The sequence below is a fragment of the Aethalodelphis obliquidens genome, unplaced genomic scaffold (genome assembly GCF_003676395.1).
Source record: "Aethalodelphis obliquidens isolate GAN/ISIS:26980383/991018 unplaced genomic scaffold, ASM367639v1 scaffold1, whole genome shotgun sequence".
In the NCBI taxonomy this organism is placed as follows: Eukaryota; Metazoa; Chordata; class Mammalia; order Artiodactyla; family Delphinidae; genus Aethalodelphis; species Aethalodelphis obliquidens.
The window spans coordinates 58,447,991-58,469,008 of NW_020837945.1; the positions used below are offsets into that span (position 1 = coordinate 58,447,991).

At 40.3% G+C, this 21,018-nt stretch overlaps 1 protein-coding gene across 6 annotated transcripts in view; it reads left to right on the forward strand.

The window, feature by feature from the left end:
* The window catches only part of TMPRSS7 (transmembrane serine protease 7), a 56,646-nt gene that overhangs the window by 9,781 nt on the left and 25,847 nt on the right, over nt 1-21,018 (forward strand). For 4 of the 6 annotated variants that reach the window (XR_003432440.1, XM_027104534.1, XM_027104524.1 and 1 more), the window contains 7 exons: nt 4,579-4,709; nt 8,279-8,346; nt 9,898-10,091; nt 11,359-11,397; nt 12,137-12,365; nt 13,695-13,825; nt 16,553-16,665. Coding sequence is in view for 5 of the 6 variants with exons in the window: in XM_027104524.1 (XP_026960325.1) it covers nt 4,579-4,709; nt 8,279-8,346; nt 9,898-10,091; nt 11,359-11,397; nt 12,137-12,365; nt 13,695-13,825; nt 16,553-16,665 (905 nt within the window). In the remaining variant the exon portion in view is untranslated. Of the gene's footprint in view, nt 1-4,578; nt 4,715-7,973; nt 8,084-8,278; nt 8,347-9,897; nt 10,092-11,358; nt 11,398-12,136; nt 12,366-13,694; nt 13,826-16,552; nt 16,666-21,018 lie in introns of those variants that run through there. The other 2 variants (XM_027104554.1, XM_027104544.1) reach the window with 2 other exon arrangements.

Sequence of the window (21,018 nt, forward strand, 5' to 3'; positions counted from 1 at the left end):
GGTTCTTGAAAATTCATTTGACACATCTTGGGAGTGCCCACTATGAGCTGAGCTCTGTGATAAAGCATGGAACAGAGTTGTAGACAGGAAAGAATCTGTCTTTACAGACTAGTGGGGGCGGTCAAGTCAATGAGCAATTAAGAAAAACACAAAAGACACACAACCCCAATCCAGAGCAAACCAGTTTATTTCCCTTCAGCTCTCTGCCAGCCCTAAACTGATATATTTGCATTGCCCTTGCATTTTTGTACAAGGTTTCGGGACATCATTGTGAAGAGTTAATTTGTTGGTTGTGTGAAAATCAGTTAAGGGCATTTCAGCAAAACAGACCAGTACAAGCAAAGGAAAACTGGTATAAGTAAGTGAGAATTGTTCAACAAACAACAGGGGTTAGTTTTGATAGATGAAATTTGGGCATGGAGGGTGGCCTTGAGAAATGTTAAAAACCAAAAATTCAACCAAGTAAATCTGATGATCTAATTGGCTTTATTCAATGGCTCATGAATCTGGCAGCATCCCTTCTAGTAAATAAAAGGGCTTTCTGAGGGGGTGTACAAAATGGAAGGTTTTTATAGGCAGAAGGAGGGTGGGGCAAGGAAGCTATTAGCAAAAGAAAAGAAAGGATTGTTTCAGGCCAGGCCATCAAATTTTGGGGGAAGGGAATAGCAGGGTCTTTATCATGTAGATTATCACACTAGTGTTGATCAGGAAATTTCTGTTTAAAGGTCACATTCCTGAGAGAATGTGAAACTGTAATTAAGTCTTGGTTTGCAGTCTTGGGAGCAAAGGACTCCATTTGGGGCTTGTGATTTTTTTTTTTTTTAACAGAAATGAGATGGACAGCTCATCAGGAAAACCATGTGTTACTGAAAATAAGTTTGTGTGCTCAACACACAGTGAGACAAAATGAAACAAAATGGAGCTTGGATCAGAGAAAGATTTATTGCAGGGCCAAGCAAGGAGAAAGGGTAACTCGTGCTCAGAAAAACTGAACTCCCTGATGGTTTTGGAGGAGAAGTTTTTATAGGCAAAATTTGGGGTGAGGACTGCAGGGTGTGTGACTTTCCTCAGATTGGTTGGTGGTGAGGTAACAGGGTGGTATTCCAGGAACCTTGTGCTCATCCTGAAGTTATGATCCTCCACCTGTGTGTGGTCTTAGTTCTTGCAGAAGAACTCAAAGATATTGTTATGTATATTCCTTGAGGAGGAATCAGAATCCTGGACTATAGTTTCTTGATTGTTCCTTTGTTTCTGCATTCCCTTACTTCCCTGATTAGCAGCTGTCTGAATGTGCTCTTTGTATTCAGGAAGGTCTAAGAGGCAGAAGACTTTTTTCTTTTTTTTGCAAATAAGAAAAAGGGAGACACAGAAAGGCTTTTGTGCCCAGGATGGCCCCACAGGGTCTTCCTCAGTTTCACATGGAGGGCTTGTATGTTAGGCTGAGCTCAAGAGTTAGACAAATGTAATCTGGTTGAAGGCTAAATTGATCTCTCTTGCATTGCTTATCCCTTGATTACTTACTGATAGAAGAAGGATGTGTGAGCTTCTAGGTAGAAGTCATAGCTTTCATTCAAATTTTAAAGAATCTGCAACAGAAAAAAAATATCTAAGGACTTTCTTGGTAAAAATCAAAGACAAAAACAACTATTGCTTTATACAAGAGGCCTAGTGAGGCAAGGTGATTTGTCCAAGGTTACATTGATCTTGGGAGGCCTCGGCCTGCAGTGGCTTGAAGTAGAGTTTTGGTTCCCATCCAGGGATTGAGCCAGGAGAGCACTGAATCCTAGCCACTAGACTAGTGGTCAGTGACAAGGCCCTGACCCTATGGCTTTGCAGAAAAAAGAACTCCCACAAAGGCAGAAAGTAGTGAAACAAGTAAAGTATTTATTAGGGGAAAAAGAAGTACAGTATGTGTGGATAGACACATGGGCAGGCTCAGAGAGAGAGTCGCGAAGTGGCAGTTTGAATCACTTTTATGGGGCATTTCTTCCATGGCTCCTTTGGCCAATCATTTTGATTTGCCTAGTTCAGAGTCCATATTTGGTATATCTCAGGATCTTTCCATGTGTGCATGTGCATCTCTTAGCCAAGATGGATTCAACCAAAGAGGCGTATGGGTAGATTTGGCCACTTGGAGGTCTATGCATGTGTAGGCGGAGAGGTCTCCTGACTTTGAGAATAAAATATGTGGTCTCTTATCTTCTATCTGGGCAGGGCCCAGTGTCCTCTCTCAATTGTCCTGTTATTCCCATCTGGAGTATGGTCCACAGGGAATGAACTCAAACTGTTTGCCCTGAGGGCCCATCTATCTCCTGCCTCAACATAACTTATGTTGAACCTAAGTTCATGTGCCTGATGTACAGTGAGGCCAAACAAATCGAAATGTTGGAGTTTGGAGCAGAGAAATGTTTATTTTAAGGGCCAAACAAGGAGAATGGACAGTTCATGCTCAAAAGACCCTAACTCCCTGATGGTCTTCAAGGAAGAGTTTTTAAAGGCAAATTTTGTTGGGGAGGGCTATGGGGTGTGTGACTTTCTTCTGATGGTTGGTGGTGAGGTAACAGGATGGTATTTCAGGAATCTCAACCATCAGCCTTCTGGTTCCAACCAGGCTGGGGTCTACGTGATTGTGCTCAGCCTGAAGTCACCATCCTCCACTGGGATAGGTCCTTAGTTCCTATAGAAGAACTCAAAGATATGTATCAGATCATTAGGTTTATCCCTTAAGGAGGAACTAGGACTCTGCACTATTGTTTCTTGACTGCTTTTCCTTTGTTTCTGCGTTCCCTCACTTCTAATTAGTAACTGTTTGAATCTGCCTTTTGGAACTCAGGGAAGGTCTGGGAGGCTGAAGCCTTTTTCCTACAAACAAGAAATGGGGAAAATGGAAAGGCTTTTGTACCCAGGAGGGCCTTGAATGGTCCTGCTCTGTTTCAATCCCCCTTTTCTTTGCTACTCCTTAATCTTGAGGTGAACAAGTACAGGACAAGAAAGGGAGTAAAGTTTTGGTTAGAGAGCTTAGACATAAACTTGGCAGAGAAACTCAGTTTTAGGGGGCTCAGTTTCATAACTTCAAAGAACAAATCTAGGACAGGAGCTCGGGCCTCTGGCCCCTTCCCCACTCTCCACAGCCTCACTACACTACAGGGCTAATGTGAGCCTGGATGGGTCACACAGGGAGACTGTTCCCTGTCCTTCACAGAGGCTGCACCTTCTTTTTAATTCAGCCATCACTTATTTAGCATTTCCACGCACTGGGCATTGTGCTAAGAGAGATTTCCCTCCCTCTCTTCCTCTCTCTCTTCCTTCCCAGGAACATTTACTGAGCTTGAAAGCTAAGTCAGGCACTCGCTACCCTGTGCTAGGGGTTGAAGGACAATAATTTACTGTTCATCTAGAAAGACAGACATGCAGAAGGAAGCTATGATACCGTGGGGCATGTGTCACAGGAAAGAAAGGTACCACAGCCATGAGAGCCTGGGAGTGATGCCTCATACCCGTAAGACCTTGTAACAAAAAGGAACGGCTGAAAGGAGAGTCCCTCATCTCCCTAGGCTATTCTCAGGTGCCTGAAGGCATCTCAGACACAGCATTGTCTTTGTCTGTCTTCATAGCAGTTTCTGGCCCACCTGATGCCCAGTCCCATGGTCTTCCCTGGGCAGAGTTTTTGAGCAGGAGTTGATCTCAGGTGGCCTCAGCCTGCATCAGCTTGAAGCAGGATTTCAGTTCCCTGGCCAGAGTTTGAAGTCAGGTCACAGCAGTGAGAGCACCGAACCTTAGCCACTAGACCATGAAGGCCAGTGGCCAGTGATAAGACCCTGGCCCATGGCTTTGTAGAAATGAATTTCCACATAGAGACGGAAAGTAGTGAAACAAGTGAAGTGTTTATTAGGAGAAAAAAGAGTAAGTGTAGATAAACACATGGGTGGACTCAGAGAGAGAGATGCACCCTCGTGGTAGTTTGAATCACTTATATGGGGCATTTCTTCTGGGTTTCCTTTGGCCTATCATCTTGCTTTGCCTGGCTCTTCCCACCAGGGAAGTCCAGAAGAGATGTTATTAACTACATTTAGAGCTTCACAGTCTGTAAAATATGAAGCTGTCTAGGACTTCCCTAGTGGCACAGTGGTTAAGGATCTGCCTGCCAATGCCTGCCAATGCAGGGGACACGGGTTCAAGCCCTGGTCTGGGAAGATCCCACATGCTGTGGAGCAACTAAGCCTGTGCGCCACAACTACTGAGCCTGCACTCTAGACCCCACGAGCCACAACTACTGAAGCCCGGACACCTAGAGCCTGTGCTCCACAACAAGAGAAGCCACCGCAATGAGAAACACGTGCACTGCAACGAAGAGTATCTCCCGCTCACAGCAACTAGAGAAAGCCTGCACGCAGCAACAAAGACCCAGTGCAGCCACAAATAAATAAATTAAATACAAATAAGTTATTTAAAAAAACTGCTTAAAGAAGCTGTCTAAAATAAAATCATTTCAGGAGCCCGACAGTGACATATATCAGACAATGCCTCACTGTCACACAGATGGAAAGACTCCTAACCACCTTCTCTCCTCTCTTACAGGTAAGACAGAAAGCAGAGATGCTTTTTACTTTGCTGGGATGTTTCGCATCACCAACATTGAGTTTCTTCCTGAATACCGACAGAAGGAGTCCAGGGAATTTCTATCAGTGGCCCGGACCGTGCAACAAGTGGTGAGGTGATGGGGGGATCTTGAAAGGCTGGGGAAGGTGAGGTCAGGGGGTAAGGGATGAGGGGTTGGGGTTACAGTGTCACAGGTGAGCAGGGTGGATGAAGGAAGAACTCAGGGAAACATGGGATTTAGCTCATCTTGGTTGTAAGATAAAATTGTTTATTTGATAGAATTGCTTTTTTTTTTTCTCCTGAAATTAAAAAGAAATGGCTCTCTGAGCTTCAGTTTTTCTTATCTCTAAAATAAAAGAATTGGATCAGGTGATATTTAAAATGCCTTCCAGTACAGAAATTACATGCATACTGATTAATTCTGTGATCCATACAGATTTATTTCAACCTTGATGCACTGGCATCTCTTCACTTAAAAAAAAAAAAAAAAAAACAAAAAACCTTTCCTATTGTAGAACTGATAAGTATTTATTGTAAAAATTTATCAAATTTACAAAAGTACTTTAAAAATATAATCTCCTTTAACATCGTCTCCAGAGATAGAGCCCCTTTTGATTCTGGACCACGTAGACACAGGACATAGGGCAATATTGGAGTATTAGTAGATATTCAGTTTTATAATCTGACTTTTTCCTCTTAACATAAGATTGCATGTCTCTATGCAAGTTCATATTCTTTAAAAAGCATAAGTTTTGATAGCTTCAAGTTGGCAAGTCCCTTTTTATTGGATATTTAAGTTGTTTCCAATTTTTGCTATTAACAGATAACACTATAACAAAACTGCCATGTAAATTGTTTGTATCTCTGATTACTTCCTTAGCTGATTTCCTAAAAGTATAATTGGTCACACAGAAGAATATTTATCATGGCTCTTGGTACCTATTACCAATAGAAAGTTTCTGCCAGTTTGCATCTGCACAGTAATGGAGAGGGTGGCCTAGCAGTGGCGACTCTCCTGCAGTGACAGGCGCTCTGCAGTGTAAAATGAAGAAGGGCTGAGAGAGAGAGAGCGAGCAAAGACGATAGCAGGCATAGTGGCTTTTATTGATTGAAGGCCTATATACTGGGTAAAGTGTAAAACCCTTTACCATTTCAATATATCAATTATCCCTCAAATTAGCCCAAGGAGATGGACATTCTTTTAAAATCTCTTTACCATTTTTTCCAATCCCAGGCAGTATTCTTCCTTCAACACCCAAAGCCATTCCTCTCTGTTGCTGAAGGTATCCTTCAAAAATAACATTTCTCCTTTGGCTTAAGGATACAATACTGATTCTTAAGAATAGCCAGATAAAATACTGATTCTTAAGAATAGCAGGCAAGCACTTTTCTAAATCTGTCCCCTGATTGTCCCAGTCTCATTCCTTACCACTTTCTCCCAACAGAAACCTTGTGATCTAAGGCAGTCATTACTTGTGTTATGAATAATCATTGAATTTACATGTCTGGCAGCCCTGGTTTCTGCTGCTATTCACTCAGGACCTAAAGCCATCTGTCCAATTTCTATGGAGTGAAATTCCACCCGTCATTCATGACCCATCAAAAAGCCTCCTTCTCTGTGAAATCCTCCCCGGCCTCCTGCAGAGTCAATGCTGGCTTTGTGTAGACCCCATTTTTATAGTTAGTATTGCACTCAATGCATTTTATTATAGTATTTAACATCCCACCCAAAGAGGTAGGCATTTTGATCACCACTTTACAGATTAAAAAAGAGAGAGACAGAAAGAGAAAAACAAATACCGTACACTAACACATATATATGGAATCTAAGGAAAAAAAGAAAAAAAATGTCATTAATAACCTAGGGGTAAGACAGGAATAAAGACACAGACCTACTAGAGAATGGACTTGAGGATATGGGGAGGGGGAAGGGTAAGCTGTGACAAAGTGAGAGAATGGCATGGACATATATACACTACCAAACGTAAACTAGATAGCCAGTGGGAAGCAGCCACATAGCACAGGGAGATCAGCTCGGTGCTTTGTGACCACCTAGAGGGGTGGGATAGGGAGGGTGGGAGAGAGGGAGACGCATGAGGGAAGAGATATGGGAACATATGTATATGTATAACTGATTCACTTTGTTATAAAGCAGAAACTAACACACCACTGTAAAGCAATTATACGCCAATAAAGATGTTAAAAAAATAAAATAAAATAGATAGCTAGTGGGAAGCAGCCGCATAGCACAGGGAGATCACCTCGGGGCTTTGTGACCACCTAGAGGGGTGGGATAGCGAGGGTGGGAGGGAAACGCAAGAGGGAGGGTATACAGGGATATATGTATATGTATAGCTGATCCACTTTGTTATACACCAGAAACTAACACACCATTGTAGAGCAATTATACGCCAATAAAGAAGTTAAAAACAAAACAACAAAACAAAAAAAAAGAAAAAAAGAAAGAGAAAAACAAATACCGTATGCTAACACATATATATGGAATCTAAAAAAAAAAAAAAAAAGGTCATGAAGAACCTAGGGGCAAGATGGGAATAAAGACACAGACCTACTAGAGAATGGATTTGAGGATATGGGGAGGGGGAAGGGTAAGCTGGGACAAAGTGAGAGAGTGGCATGGACATATATACACTACCAAACGTAAAATAGCTAGCTAGTGGGAAGCAGCTGCATAGCACAGGGAGATCAGCTCAGTGCCTTGTGACCACCTAGAGGGGTGGGATAGGAAGGTGGGAGGGAGGGAGATGCAAGAGGGAAGAGATATGGGGACATATGTATATATATAGCTGATTCACTTTGTTGTAAAGCAGAAACTAACACACCATTGTAAAGCAATTATACTCCAATAAAGATGTTAAAAAAAAAGAGAGAGAGAGAGAGAAAAAGAAAAAAGAGAAGCTCAGCAGGTCTTGGTAATGTGTTCTGTGTTGCACAGTGAATTTAAACTCCATGGCCCATTTTTTTCCACAATGCTATATTATTTCTAAGGTTTTTCGTTTTTTGTTTTTTGTTCCTGGGCAATTAGTTAGGTGATTTTGCTATTATGTAAAAAGGGGACTACAGGAGGAGAAGATTTGGCAGAAGAAATTGGTTTTAGAAATGCTAAGTAAGGGCAAACAGTCAATTGACTGAAATAGCTCTTTTTTGAGATCCATTTATGGTGTTTTAAAAGATCTGGGTGTGTCCCTGGAAACGAGAGTTCTGCAGTGGGATATGGAAGTTGGACTGTGGGCACCATGCGCCCTCTAGCGGCTAATATACATTTTCCGTGGCGTGCATTGGTAGAAAAGAGGTTGGGCAGAATACCTTGTAAATACGCTTAAAAGAGTTTCGCTTATTCATTGTGGAGAAAATTAACTTTTGGAGTAGGCAGAATGCAGCAGTTAAGCTTGGTTAGGGTGTCTAAAGACAGCAATAAATGAATAAAGGTAGCTGATTAATCTTCACAGAGAGCAGAATGACAGTAAGTAACCCTGATACAGGAAGTAAGAATTTATTTGAATTCAAGGAATAATGTCTGGGTTTGGGCTTAGAGGCCTTTAGTTTGAGCCTTGCTTTTCACCTTGCTAACTGTCAGAGCTTGGACCTACGGCACACTGGGTATCATGAGAGGAAGCCAATTTGAAAGACTTCAGACATCTTGGTTCTTCTTTTGCAGGTAAACCTGGTTTATACAACATCTGCCTTCTCCAAATTTTACCAGCAGTCGGTAGTTGCAGATGTCAGGTAATGAATGTCCCTTGCTTTGGGACTTCTATGTTCACTGCTGTAATACCTCAAAAGGCTGTGGAAGGGCTGAAAGAGCGCCATTCTCAAGTAACCACTTGGGGGCAGTTGTGGGTTAATACCCTTCTAGCACAATAGCAACCCAACTCTTTTTTTACCCCTTTTATTTATTTATTTTAAAGACTTTATGTATGTATGTATGTATGCATTTATTTTTGGCTGCGTTGGGTCTTCGTTGCTGCGCGCGGGCTTTCTCTAGTTGCGGTGAGCAGGGGCTACTCTTCATTGTGGTGCAGGCTTCTCATTGCAGTGGCTTCACTTGTTGTGGAGCACCGGCTCTAGGTGCGTGGGCTTCAGTAGTTGTGGCACACGAGACTCAGAAGTTGTGGCTCGGGGGCTCTAGAGCTCCGGCTCATTAGTTGTGGAGCATTGGCTTAGTTGCTCCGTGGCATGTGGGATCTTCCTGGACCAGGACTCAAACCCGTGTGCCCTGCATTGTCAGGCGGATTCTTAACCACTGCGCCACCAGGGAAACCTGCAGCTGAACTCTTTGTCATGCTATCATGCTGAGTTTTTTTCTTCATTTACCAAAGCCTGCCCTCTTTCCAGAACTGGGATCCTAGACCTTTGTATTAATGCCACTGGGCAAAATAACCATAAACACGTCCACTATATTGGGTGAGGGCAAACAGAAAACACAGACCAGTCAGTGTCTCTCAAAATATGTTCAGTAAAAAACTGGTCACTAGAGATCTTCTGAGCAAAGAAGGATCCCATTGTCAAATAATTTTTAGGAAACTTTGTGTGCCTTGTACTGTATCCCATCACCCCCCACCCCTGATATATCTGCAGAGATTCACAATCCGTTTGGGCAGATTAAAGGCACTGAGAAGTCTTGGAGTAAAGCAATTTGTTTCCTCTCCTTCACCTTCCATTTCCCAAATTATGTGTTATAGAACTCTATCTTATGTTTTTTTCATAAAATATGACAATATTTGTGCAGGTAGGAGCTCCTACTCCAGGGTCAGATTGAAAACCAAATTAGGCTTGATTCCTGACTTGCTACTCAGTAGCTGTGTGATTTTGAGTTGTAGATGACCTTAATTTCCTCATCTGTAAAACTGGAAGCGTAACAGGACCTTCCTCAAAAGATTAAATGGGATAAAGCAGATTTAGCACTGTGTCTGGACATGGTGAGGTATCAAACATTCTAACTGTTGTTATTTGTAATAGCAGTGAATACTGATTGACATCCATAGAAATAGTATATTCTCCATGGAGATGCAAAATATACTAACAGTTCTACATTTGAACACAGCACAAGAATACACATACCATGATGCTTTCCTTTCCAAATTCCCATGATAGGAGTCAATGGCTTCCTAAAGAAGGAAGTTAGTTGAAAGATGAACTTGAAAGATGTTGAAAGATGTGTCAGTTGAAAGATGTGTCCATTGGCCTCACCTTGAATTTATCACTTGGGTCACTGGCTCCTTATGAAAGTCTACGGCCTAAGAGGTATCCCTGGACTTCTTTCTCTTTTCACTACAGCAGTAACAACAAAGGTGGCCTCCTTGTTCACTTTTGGCTTGTGTTTGTCATGCCACATGCCAAGGGCCATATCTTCTGTGAGGACTGTGTGGCTGCCATCTTGAAGGACTCCATCCAGACGAGCATCATAAACCGGACCTCCGTGGGGAGCCTGCAGGGTCTGGCTGTGGACATGGACTCTGTGGTACTAAATGGTGATTGTTGGGTAATTCTCCTTCAAGCACTCCTTCCTGCAGCACTCTTGATACTGTCGTTGTCGTAGTCAATGTTGCCTTGAAGTACAGTCTTCCCTCTATATCCACGGACTTCGCATTCGCGGATTCAGCCAACCATGGATAGAAAACATTTGGAAAAAAAATTCTAGAAAGTTCCAAAAAGCAAAACTTGAATTTGCCACAGGCTGGCAACTATTTACACAGCATTTACACTGTATTAGGTATTAGAAGTAATCTAGAGATGATTTAAAGTATACAGGAGGATGTGCATAGGTTTTATGCAAATACTATGCCATTTTACATAAGGGATTTGAGCATTCATGAATTTTGGTATCCTTGGGTGTCTTGGATCCAATCCCCTGTGGATACGGAGGAATGACTGTATTCTTCTCCACAATCCCAGTGGAACAGGATTAGCTGAAGACATTGGAGCTACATTGATAAAAGAAGTTGCTAAATGTTATATACAGTGATTAGACAATAGAATTGGGGTAAGAATACACATGAAAATGAATTTCTTAAAGCGTACCCTTTTCTATATTTAATTTGGCTTCATGCATCTTCAAACTAAGGCTCCAAGGGATAAGGTTCTGGAGAAGGAAAATTTTGCTGAGGTTTACCTTCCTTGTTTCTTCCCTTGTTCAGACAGAACTGCGCCTGTGTTCTATAGTGTGCCCCAATGCTCCAAAATGGCCTGCCCAAAACACAGTCAGAATGCAAATTCCATCATTTATCTCGACAGTAAAGTGGTTTAATTATTGTCTAACCCAAAATTTATGCAGTTTTCTATTTTGATTTAAATTATATATATATGTTAGGCATATAGTAGGTTGATAAGTATTTGTAATAAGTAATGAATCAATAAAAAAATCTCTAGTGGAAAATTCTGTACCACATATACTACTTCAGATATAGAACCAATTATTACCATGTTTAGTTGCTTTTTTATCTTCAAAAAATGTTTAAAAGTTGTTACAGCAGATGATTTCAAGCACAAAAGTAAAGAGAATTGTTTAATGAACTCTTACACACTTTACTCAGCTTCAACAACTATCAACTCATAGCTGTTCTATTTGAGGTCTAAATACCTAAACAACCTCCCTTTTACCCTCACAGGATTATTTTAAAGCAAATCCCAGATATGTTGGATTGCTTTTAAAGGACAAGATATTTTTACTAAGCAAAATTCTAACAAAATGAAATGCTGGGACTGATAGTGTTTTTTCTATGTGCTTTTTCAATGCAGCTGGGCTTCGGTCAGATTACTCTTCAACCATAGGATCTGGTAAATTATGTCTGTGGTTTCTCCCCTGCCCTCCAACCTCCCCATCCCCAACTGCCTCCAAATCAGTATCCTTTTTGGCTGTAGTTTTCCTGTTCACGTGATGGTGTTTGTCAGTGTTCTTTCCGTTGCAAGTGACAGATATAGTATATTCAAACTAGCTTAAGCACAAAAGAAACGTGATTGCCTCATATAACTGGGCATACGTGGAATATGCTGGCTACAGGCATGGTTGGGTCCAGGTTCTAAGATAAAATATTGTCAGGACTCTGCATTTTTGTTTTCTTCTGCTGAGACTTCATCAAGTGGGTTCTTCCAATGTGGTGGCATAAATGGCCACCAGCAGATCCAAGCTTATGATTGATCAGTTTAGCTACCATGGTGGAAAAAAATCTCATCTATATTTTGAGAAGTCCTTGGGCTGAGTTCCATTGTCTCAAATTGACTGACGTGCCCACTCCTGAAACAGCTGCTTTGGCTCTGATTGGTCAGTCTGGGTCGTGTGCTCACTTCTGGACCTAGGATGAGTTTAACCCCAACCAAGCCACATGGACAAGGTAGGTGTAGTTTCTCAAAGTAAAATCTAGGTGCTGTTATCAGAAGAGAGGAGAGTAGATTCCAGGCTGGCAAAGACAGCAGATATTCTCCATGTGAGCTCGTTTGCTCTTTACTCTTCTATAAAGATTTCTAGAAAAATCATTCCTAAAACAAAACAAAGCAAAATAAAGTGCTGTCTCCACAGACAAAGGCTGCTCTCAGTACTTCTACGCAGATCACCTGTCTCTCCGCTACCCTCTGGAGATTTCGGCAACCTCAGGGAGGCTGATGTGCCACTTCAAGCTGGTGGCCATAGTGGGCCACCTGATCCGTCTCTCAATAGAGTCCGTCCAGATCGAAGCCGACAACTGTGTCACCGACTCCCTGACCATTTACGACTCCCTCATGCCAATCCGGAGCACCATCTTGTATAGGTATTATGCAGGCACTCTGGTTGGCAAGTGAAAAGAATTTTTACAATGTCTCTCTTTTGCAGTATCTGGCTTGCCTTTGGATTTTTTTAAACCATTTTTGTGTATACTCATGAGGTCAAAGATTGACCCGTGCCCTGTTTAGTGCCCCCTGTATTAGCCAGAGCCTGTCAGACGCAGTGTTTGCTTTTCACTTGTAGCATACAACAGTCAAAATCATTGGGAACTTCAGTCAATAGTTTTGATATATATTTCACATGTTTTTGGTTTAATTTTACTTTCATTGCAATCACAGTGCAGGCTACTGTTTCAATAGAATGTGAGAATGAATATTCTATTATAATTGCATAGCATTAGTAAAACAATTTATTTTCCTTATAAAGATAACACAATGTTTATTGTGAAAATGAGGTCAATCAGAGAAAACAATGTCAATTATCTTCCATTCCCATTACCCAGAATAAATGTCTGTTATATTTTTGCATACATTCTTTCATTCATACGTGTACATAATTACACACACGTATACATATACATATCCTAGTATTTCTTACTCACTAGTAGACATCTTTTTATGAGTGCTTAATATTTTGGTAACCTAGTAATGTCAGTTAGGTTTTATTAAGAATTTGTTATTTTTACTCGTTGTGCTAAAGGGCATATGAATTATCTTATCATTTTAAATGGTGTTTATGTATGTATATAATAGTATTTTATGTAAGTATTATTTATTTATATTTTGGTGGTGAATGAACATGTTAAAAATTCAAACAGTGTCTAAAGATTTGTAGTGAAAAGTAAGGTTGTCACTGACGCTTACCCCTCAATCACTGTTTTTGGTTTCTTTTCACTATTCCCAGACATATTTAGTTATTATCTCATTTAATCCTCACCACAATGCTATGAGGAGTATACTGTTATTATTACTACCATTTCAGAGTTGGGAAACTGGCATTTATGAAGAACTAGTTACTTCATTGCCCAGTTAAGTGATAGAGCTGAGTTTTGAACCCAGTTTTCCCTGGTGAAGAGCCCATGACTTTACCTATTAAATACCCTGCCTGTATACCTTGTTTGCTCTCAAGGAGTGTCCAGTGACAGCCATCCAAGAGAATTCTTCATTAGTCACTGGACAAAAATTTCTGCAGCTATATCAGCTCCACTCCATCTGTAGTCCCTTCTGGCCACTAATTGATGAAGACCTGGCTGGTAGAGTCTGATTCACAGGAACTGTGTGGATGGCCCAAGAAATGTGTGGAATTAGTGGTGGATGGAGGTCCGATCCTCAATAACCTATTATTTATGTGCTTTTGTTTTGTTATCTGGTTTCAGAATTTGTGAACCCACAAGAACATTAATGTCATTTGTTTCGACAAATAATCTCATGTTGGTGATATTTAAGTCTCCTCAGATACCAAGGCTATCAGGAATCCGGGCATATTTCGAGGTCATTCCAGAACAAGGTAAGCTTCCCCAGTTGAAAAAAGTCATGAGAGATACTTATTATGATAGATACTCCAGTCTTATCTCTCCCAAGGCTGTGTTGTAATACTAGTTACATTAGTCAGGCCCCTAAGTCAGGTTCAAAGAGGGAGATGGTATTAGTTATTCTAACAGAGAACTTAATGTAAAGAACTGTTAACTCAGTACAGAGGTGTTAACTGGGTAACTCAAAAGGCAAAAAAACAAAAAAACAAAACACAAAAAAACTGTAAGGTATCATGGATGTAACACATGTAGGAAGCAACTGGCACTGTAGATTTAGAGGAACAAAGGAAAGGAATTGGAACGATTACAATTTAGGGCTTGGAGGAGGGGGAGGTGGTCTGTGTAATGGAACTCAGACCTATGCCCAGCTGGTGTTGGTGTCTATACATTCGGAGGCAGGTGTTCATGAACCTGGGACCCAGACCTTTGAGGAGAGGGTGCCAGACAGCTGAGCTGGCATCTTTTAGGGAGACACAATAAAGCGGAAGTTGGAAAAACTGCTAACAGATTCAACTCTGTTACAGGAAGGAAGAGTAGCTGCAAGGGTGAAGCAGCATTGCTGGGGTGACACTTCCAGGAATAAGAAACAGAGTGAAGTCTTATTCTTCCCTCTCCAGCCTTCTAGTCTCCCTTTAGCACCCCCTACTGGCAGAGCATATCAGGTAGTGAAGGACAGAAGGGGTTTGTATAGTCCAGCCCAGCCTTGCAGAACAGAGTAGAGAGGGGTGGGTTTGGAGCTGAGGGACAATAGCTCAGTAACTAGCACATTCTTTCATGAATTCTCATTTATAGTAATGCACATAAGTGCCATCCTAGAAAGTGCTCATGATGCAAGACCCAGAGGTATTTTTTTTTTTTTCCGGTACGCGGGCCTCTCACTGCTGTGGCCTCTCCCGTTGCGGAGCACAGGCTCCGGACGCGCAGGCTCAGCGGCCATGGCTCACGGGCCCAGCCGCTCCGCGGCATGTGGGATCTTCCCGGACCGGGGCACGAACCCGTGTCCCCTGCATCAGCAGGAGGACTCTCAACCACTGCACCACCAGGGAAGCCCAAAACCCAGAGGTTTTAATGGGTTTTTCTAGTGAGCAAAAAGTGACCTCCTCTTTGTTCTTCTCTTTTTGACTTGGGTTGACGAAGTCAAACAAAACAAAATGAAAAGAGCCTTCACTGAGACTCTAATGTTTTTGTAATATTTGTTGCCTTGGAAACTGGTCAGATCTTACAGGTCATGTCTTGGTAACTTCTTTATGAGCATCAACAAAGCTAAAGGGGTCAGAATGGGAGATGGGGGTGAGGAGGGAAGAGAATTGGGCTTAAGTAGATAGTGAGAGCTACAGGTTCATCACTATTTTAGGGCAGTGGTTCATTTTGATAGGTTTTTCTCTGTCAAATTATTACAAAACAAAATGTAAAATTGATTTATTGAACTGGATATTTGAGATAGTGTTAGGTTGAAAATTATCTGTAACTCCAAAGGTTAAAAATAGAATTATAACAGAAATTTGTCTATCCACTCAACAAATATTTACTGAGCATCTGTTGTATGCCAGAAATGACTGTAGGTGTTAGGGAAATAGTAAACAAAATAGAAAGAAAATCAGTGCTCTTGGGCTGCTTATATTCTAGCAGAAGGATGACCATAACAGTAAGAATAGACATGTAGATTTTCTTATTTAAATAGCATAACACATTATGAAAACTGGATATCTCTTGAACAACAAGTACACACTAATTTGAACAAAATTAACTCAGAAGCTTTAAAAATATATATTTACAGTGCTGTATGTCAAAATATACATACAGTGTTAATATGTTAATTATATCTCAATAAAACTAGAAGAAAAAATATATTTAAACCATGTTTTTTAAAGAAAGGAATAGCCTCCTATAGATCTGTCCAAAATAAATGGTCTGAAATAGCCAGGAGATGGAAGCAACCTAAGTGTCCATCATCGGATGAATGGATAAAGAAGATGTGGCATGTATATACAATGGAATATTCCTCAGCCATAAAAAGAAACGAAATTGAGTTATTTGTAGTGAGGTGGATGGACCTAGAGTCTGTCATACAGAGTGAAGTAAGTCAGAAAGAGAAAGACAAATACCATATGCAAACACATATATATGGAATCTAAGAAAAAATGTCATGGAGAACCTAGGGGTAAGACAGGAATAAAGACACAGACCTACTAGAGAATGGACTTGAGGATATGGAGAGGGGGAAGGGTAAGCTGTGACAAAGTGAGAGAGTGGCATGGACATATATACACTACCAAACGTAAAATAGATAGCTAGTGGGAAGCAGCCGCATAGCACAGGGAGATCAGCTCGGTGCTTTGTGACCACCTAGTGGGGTGGGATAGGGAGGGTGGGAGGGAGGGAGATGCAAGAGGGAAGAGATATGGGAACATATGTATAACTGATTCACTTTGTTATAAAGCAGAAACTAACACACCATTGTAAAGCAATTATTCTCCAATAAAGATGTAAAAAAAAAAAAAGATTTGAAAACAAGTATAGACTTTGAACAGTATATTAACTATATATCCATAGGGTACTATTTTTTTTTAAATAGTTTAATTTCAAAAATATATAAGCTTATTGACCAAGAAAATGTGCATTTGTAGTTAAAGAAATTATGCTGTCTATTTCCCATATCTCACAACTGCAAATCATTGTGTGTTACTGGATATTTTTTTCAGAATGTGAAAACACAGTGTTGGTCAAAGAAATCACTGGCTTTGAAGGGAAAATTTCAAGTCCATATTACCCAAGCTACTACCCGCCAAAATGCAAGTGTACCTGGAAATTTCAGGTAGCCTAGTTTTAACAGTATCTTAGAAAAATATTGCTATCCTATTTTTAGTAGCTATTTATTTTTGAATTTAATTATACTTATTTTTTAAATTACAAAAAGAATGTCAGTTAATTTTATAATATTTAAACCTTATTAAAATATATTATCTAGAACATGAAGGTTTGTTGTAATTTCAAGCCGCTGCTCACAATTAACTGCTTTTTGCAGACTGGGGCTTATTTGTCCAGTTTCTTACTTTGTATTAAAAAGAGCAAAGACATTGTTATAGGATCAAACAGTTTATTTTATTATGGTAGAGCTCATTTATTAATTTTTAATTACTTCATCAGCATTATAATGAGAATAATAAAGAAATAATAAATTGAATTAGGCAATATATATTTCAGCTGTATAAGCAAATCAGAGTGTAAATTTATATGAAGTACATATGTCTCCCTCTGGCGCTAGACAGGTAGTCCCTGGTTTCTGTTTGTTTCTCAAAATCTCAGTGTCTAACCTATTTTTCTTTCTCCAGCTGTTATATTAATGCGGAGGGAGGTCGCCTTTGCTCTTTCAGCATATACATATGAAATCATTTTTGTGGGGCATAGCAGTTAGATGTCAGTGACAAGCAGTGTCTAGTTTGTATTCATTCAACATATTATTATTAAATGCCTGCTCCGTGTCAGGCAGTATTCTGAACACTGGGATGCATGAGATCTCTCTCTCTCTCTCTCTCACACACACACACACACACACACACACACACACACACACACACACACACAAGCTCTGCTGTCATGGAGTCCTCTATAAAGTAGGGGGAGACAGGTGACAAAGAAATAAACAAGTAAAATACATGCAGTGTGTTCCATGATGGTACAATGCTATGGAGAATACAGCAGGGGAGGGGCTCTGTAGCTGAGTGGGGGTGGTGGTGGTGTGAAAGGTAGGAAGTCTGGGATTTGTTGTCTCAAGTAGGATGGTCAGGGAAAGCCTCACTGACAAAGGGATATTTGCATAGAAACTTGAGACACGATGGAACCAACCTGGTGCGTACTGAGGGTAAGAGTGTCAGGCAAAGGGAAGAGTTGAGGCAAAGGCCCCGAGGAGGCAGGAGAGTGCTTGCTGCATGTAGGGTTCGTGCACAGTCCTAACAGTTAAATATTGAAATGTTTTTATTATACCCAAATCTCTACCTACTAGTAGGCATCCTTAAATTATTTTTTTATCATTATCCCAAATATTTAAAATATAATTAAGACATAAAGGTTCTAGATTCTTGCTCACTGCCCAATTCTTTGTGCCTTAGAGCAGCAAAAGCTCAGAGCCTCAGGTGACTAGCAAGTCTGAAGGTGGGGAGAGGGGTAGATGGAAAGAGAAGAAAAGAAGCGCTGGGGAAAGAGGAGGGAAAGACATCAAACCTCTGCCTCTTCAACTCTCCAATAAGCAGAGTTATCTTCTTTATAATATCTAGAACAAGAAAGACCCCATTCCCAGGAGCTCCATCAAGTGTTTGAAAGTCCTTTGAGATAAAACAAATGTTGATCCCATGGTAACTCACAAGATTTAAAAGGAAAATCCCTAAACGTTGCTGTGATTAAGTTTTAGTCAGGGTACAAACAAAAATATCAGATCACGTTCTGTTTCACTGTGTCAAGGGTTAGAAATGCTGAACAATAGGAAATCTTGACAAGGAAAAGAGCATGGGGGTGGGAGATGGGAAAGGGGAGACAGGAAACATTGGGGACAGACTTGTGCGATGACACCATTCCCCAGAGGTCAAGGTTGGTTGTTCTCAGTGAGAAGGTTAAGTAAAGCTATTGCTTTCTTGGAAGGCTTTGACCAGCCACCGATAGCTGTGTGACAGCATGTTTCTTTTTTTTTTGAATGTTATTTAATTTATTTTTTTATAGAGCAGGTTCTTATTAGTCATCCATTTTATACACATCAGTGTATACATGTCCATCCCAATCGCCCAATTCATCACACCACCACCCACACCCCCTGCGGCTTTCCCCTCTTGCTGTCCATACAATTGTTCTCTATATCTCTGTCTCTATTTCTGCCCTGCAAACTGGTTCATCTGTACCATTTTTCTAGGTTCCCCATATATGCATTAATATACAATATTTGTTTTTCTCTTTCTGACTTACTTCACTCTGTATGATTGTCTCTAGATTCATCCACATCTCTACAAATGACCCAATTTCATTCCTTTTTGTGGCTGAATAATATTCCATTGTATATGTACCATATCTTCTTTATCCATTCGTCTGTCATTGGGCATTTAGGTTGCTTCCATGACCTGGCTATTATAAGTAGTGCTGCTATGAACATTGGGGTGCATGTGTCTTTCTGAATTATGGTTTTCTCTGGGTATATGCCCTGTAGTGGGATTGCTGGGTCATATGGTAATTCTATTTTTAGTTTTTTAAGGGACCTCCATACTTTTCTTCATAGTGGCTTTATCAATTTATATTCCTACCAACAGTGCAAGAGGGTTCCCTTTTCTCCACACCCTCTCCAGCATTTGTTGTTTATTTCTTCTTTTTTTTTTTTATTCAAACAGAAAGTCACAAAAATTATAATCATTCCCATCAGTTCACTCAGTCCCAGGTAATTAATTTTTTTTCATCTTGATCTTTTTTTAGCACTTTTATGAATTCATCAGTTTTCCATTAGAGTTCTCAAAATGCTTATTCATTCAGTTCAGCAGTATAGTCAGTTACCAGAAACCTGTACTTGTCAGAGATTTTTCCATGAATTCCTTGAAGATGAAACCCTTTTATAGGAACATTTTTGCAAAAGCATCAGAGTATACCCAGAACTGTCTGTAAATGACAAAATACTTAAAAATGACCACAGATAAAGATTTGATAAAAGTTCATAATAATGCAATTGACAGGGAAATTTAGTTACTTCTGAGATATACATTTTAAAGTAATAACTAGAATTATAACTTATAACATTATACCAGAACATATAAGATTTTTAGAAATTTCATGTAATGTCTGAAACATTTATATTAACATATTTCTATATAAATAACCCAAAGAAAGATTAGTATTAGTTGTTTTTTGTTTTGTTTTTTTTATACTGCAGGTTCTTATTAGTCATCAATTTTATACACATTAGTGTATACATGTCAATCCCAATCGCCCAATTCAGCACACCACCAACCCCACCCCACTGCGGTTTTCCCCCCTTTGTGTCCATAGGTTTGTTCTCTACATCTGTGTCTCAACTTCTGCCCTGCAAACCGGTTCATCTGTACCATTTTTCTAGGTTCTACATACATGTGTTAATATACGATATTTGTTTTTTTCTTTCTGACTTACTTCACTCTGTATGACAGTCTCTAGATCCATCCACGTCTCAACAAATGACTCTATTTCGTTCCTTTTAATGGCTGAGTAACAGTCCATCGTATATATGTACCACATCTTCTTTATCCATTTGGCTGTCGATGGGCATTTAGGTTGCTTCCATGACCTGGCTATTGTAAAGAGTGCTGCAATGAACATTGGGGTGCATGTGTCTTTTTGAATTATGGTTTTCTCTGGATATATGCCCAGTAGTGGGATTGCTGAATCATATGGTAATTCTATTTTTAGATTTTTAAGGAACCTCCATACTGTTCTCCATAGTGGCTGTATCAATTTACATTCCCACCAACAGTGCAGGAGGGTTCCCTTTCCTCCACACCCTCTCCAGCATTTGTTGTTTGTAGATTTTCTGATGATGCCCATTCTAACTGGTGTGAGGTGATACCTCATTGTAGTTTTCATTTGCGTTTCTCAAATAATTAGTGATGTTGAGCAGATTTTCATGTGCTTTTTGGCCATCTATATGTCTTCTTTGCAGAAATGTCTGTTTAGGTTTTCTGCCCATTTTTGGATAGGGTTGTTTGTTTCTTTAATATTGAGCTGCATGAGCTGTTTATATATTTTGGAGATTAATCCTTTGTCCATTGATTCGTTTGCAAATATTTTCTCCCATTATGAGGGTTGTCTTTTCATCTTGTTTATGGTTTCCTTTGCTGTGCAAAAGCTTTTAAGTTTCATTAGGTCCCACTTTTTTTTTTTTTTTTTTTGCAGTACGCGGGCCTCTCACTGTTGTGGCCTCTCCTGTTGCGGAGCACAGGCTCCAGATGCACAGGCTCAGCAGGCATGGCTCACGGGCCCAGCCGCTCCGCGGCATGTGGGATCTTCCTGGACCGGGGCATGAACCCGTGTCCCCTGCCTCAGCAGGCAGACTCTCAACCACTGAGCCACCAGGGAAGCCCCCACCACTTGTTTATTTTTGTTTTTATTTCCATTACTCTAGGAGGTGGATCAAAAAGATTTATGATCAAAAATCATAAATCAA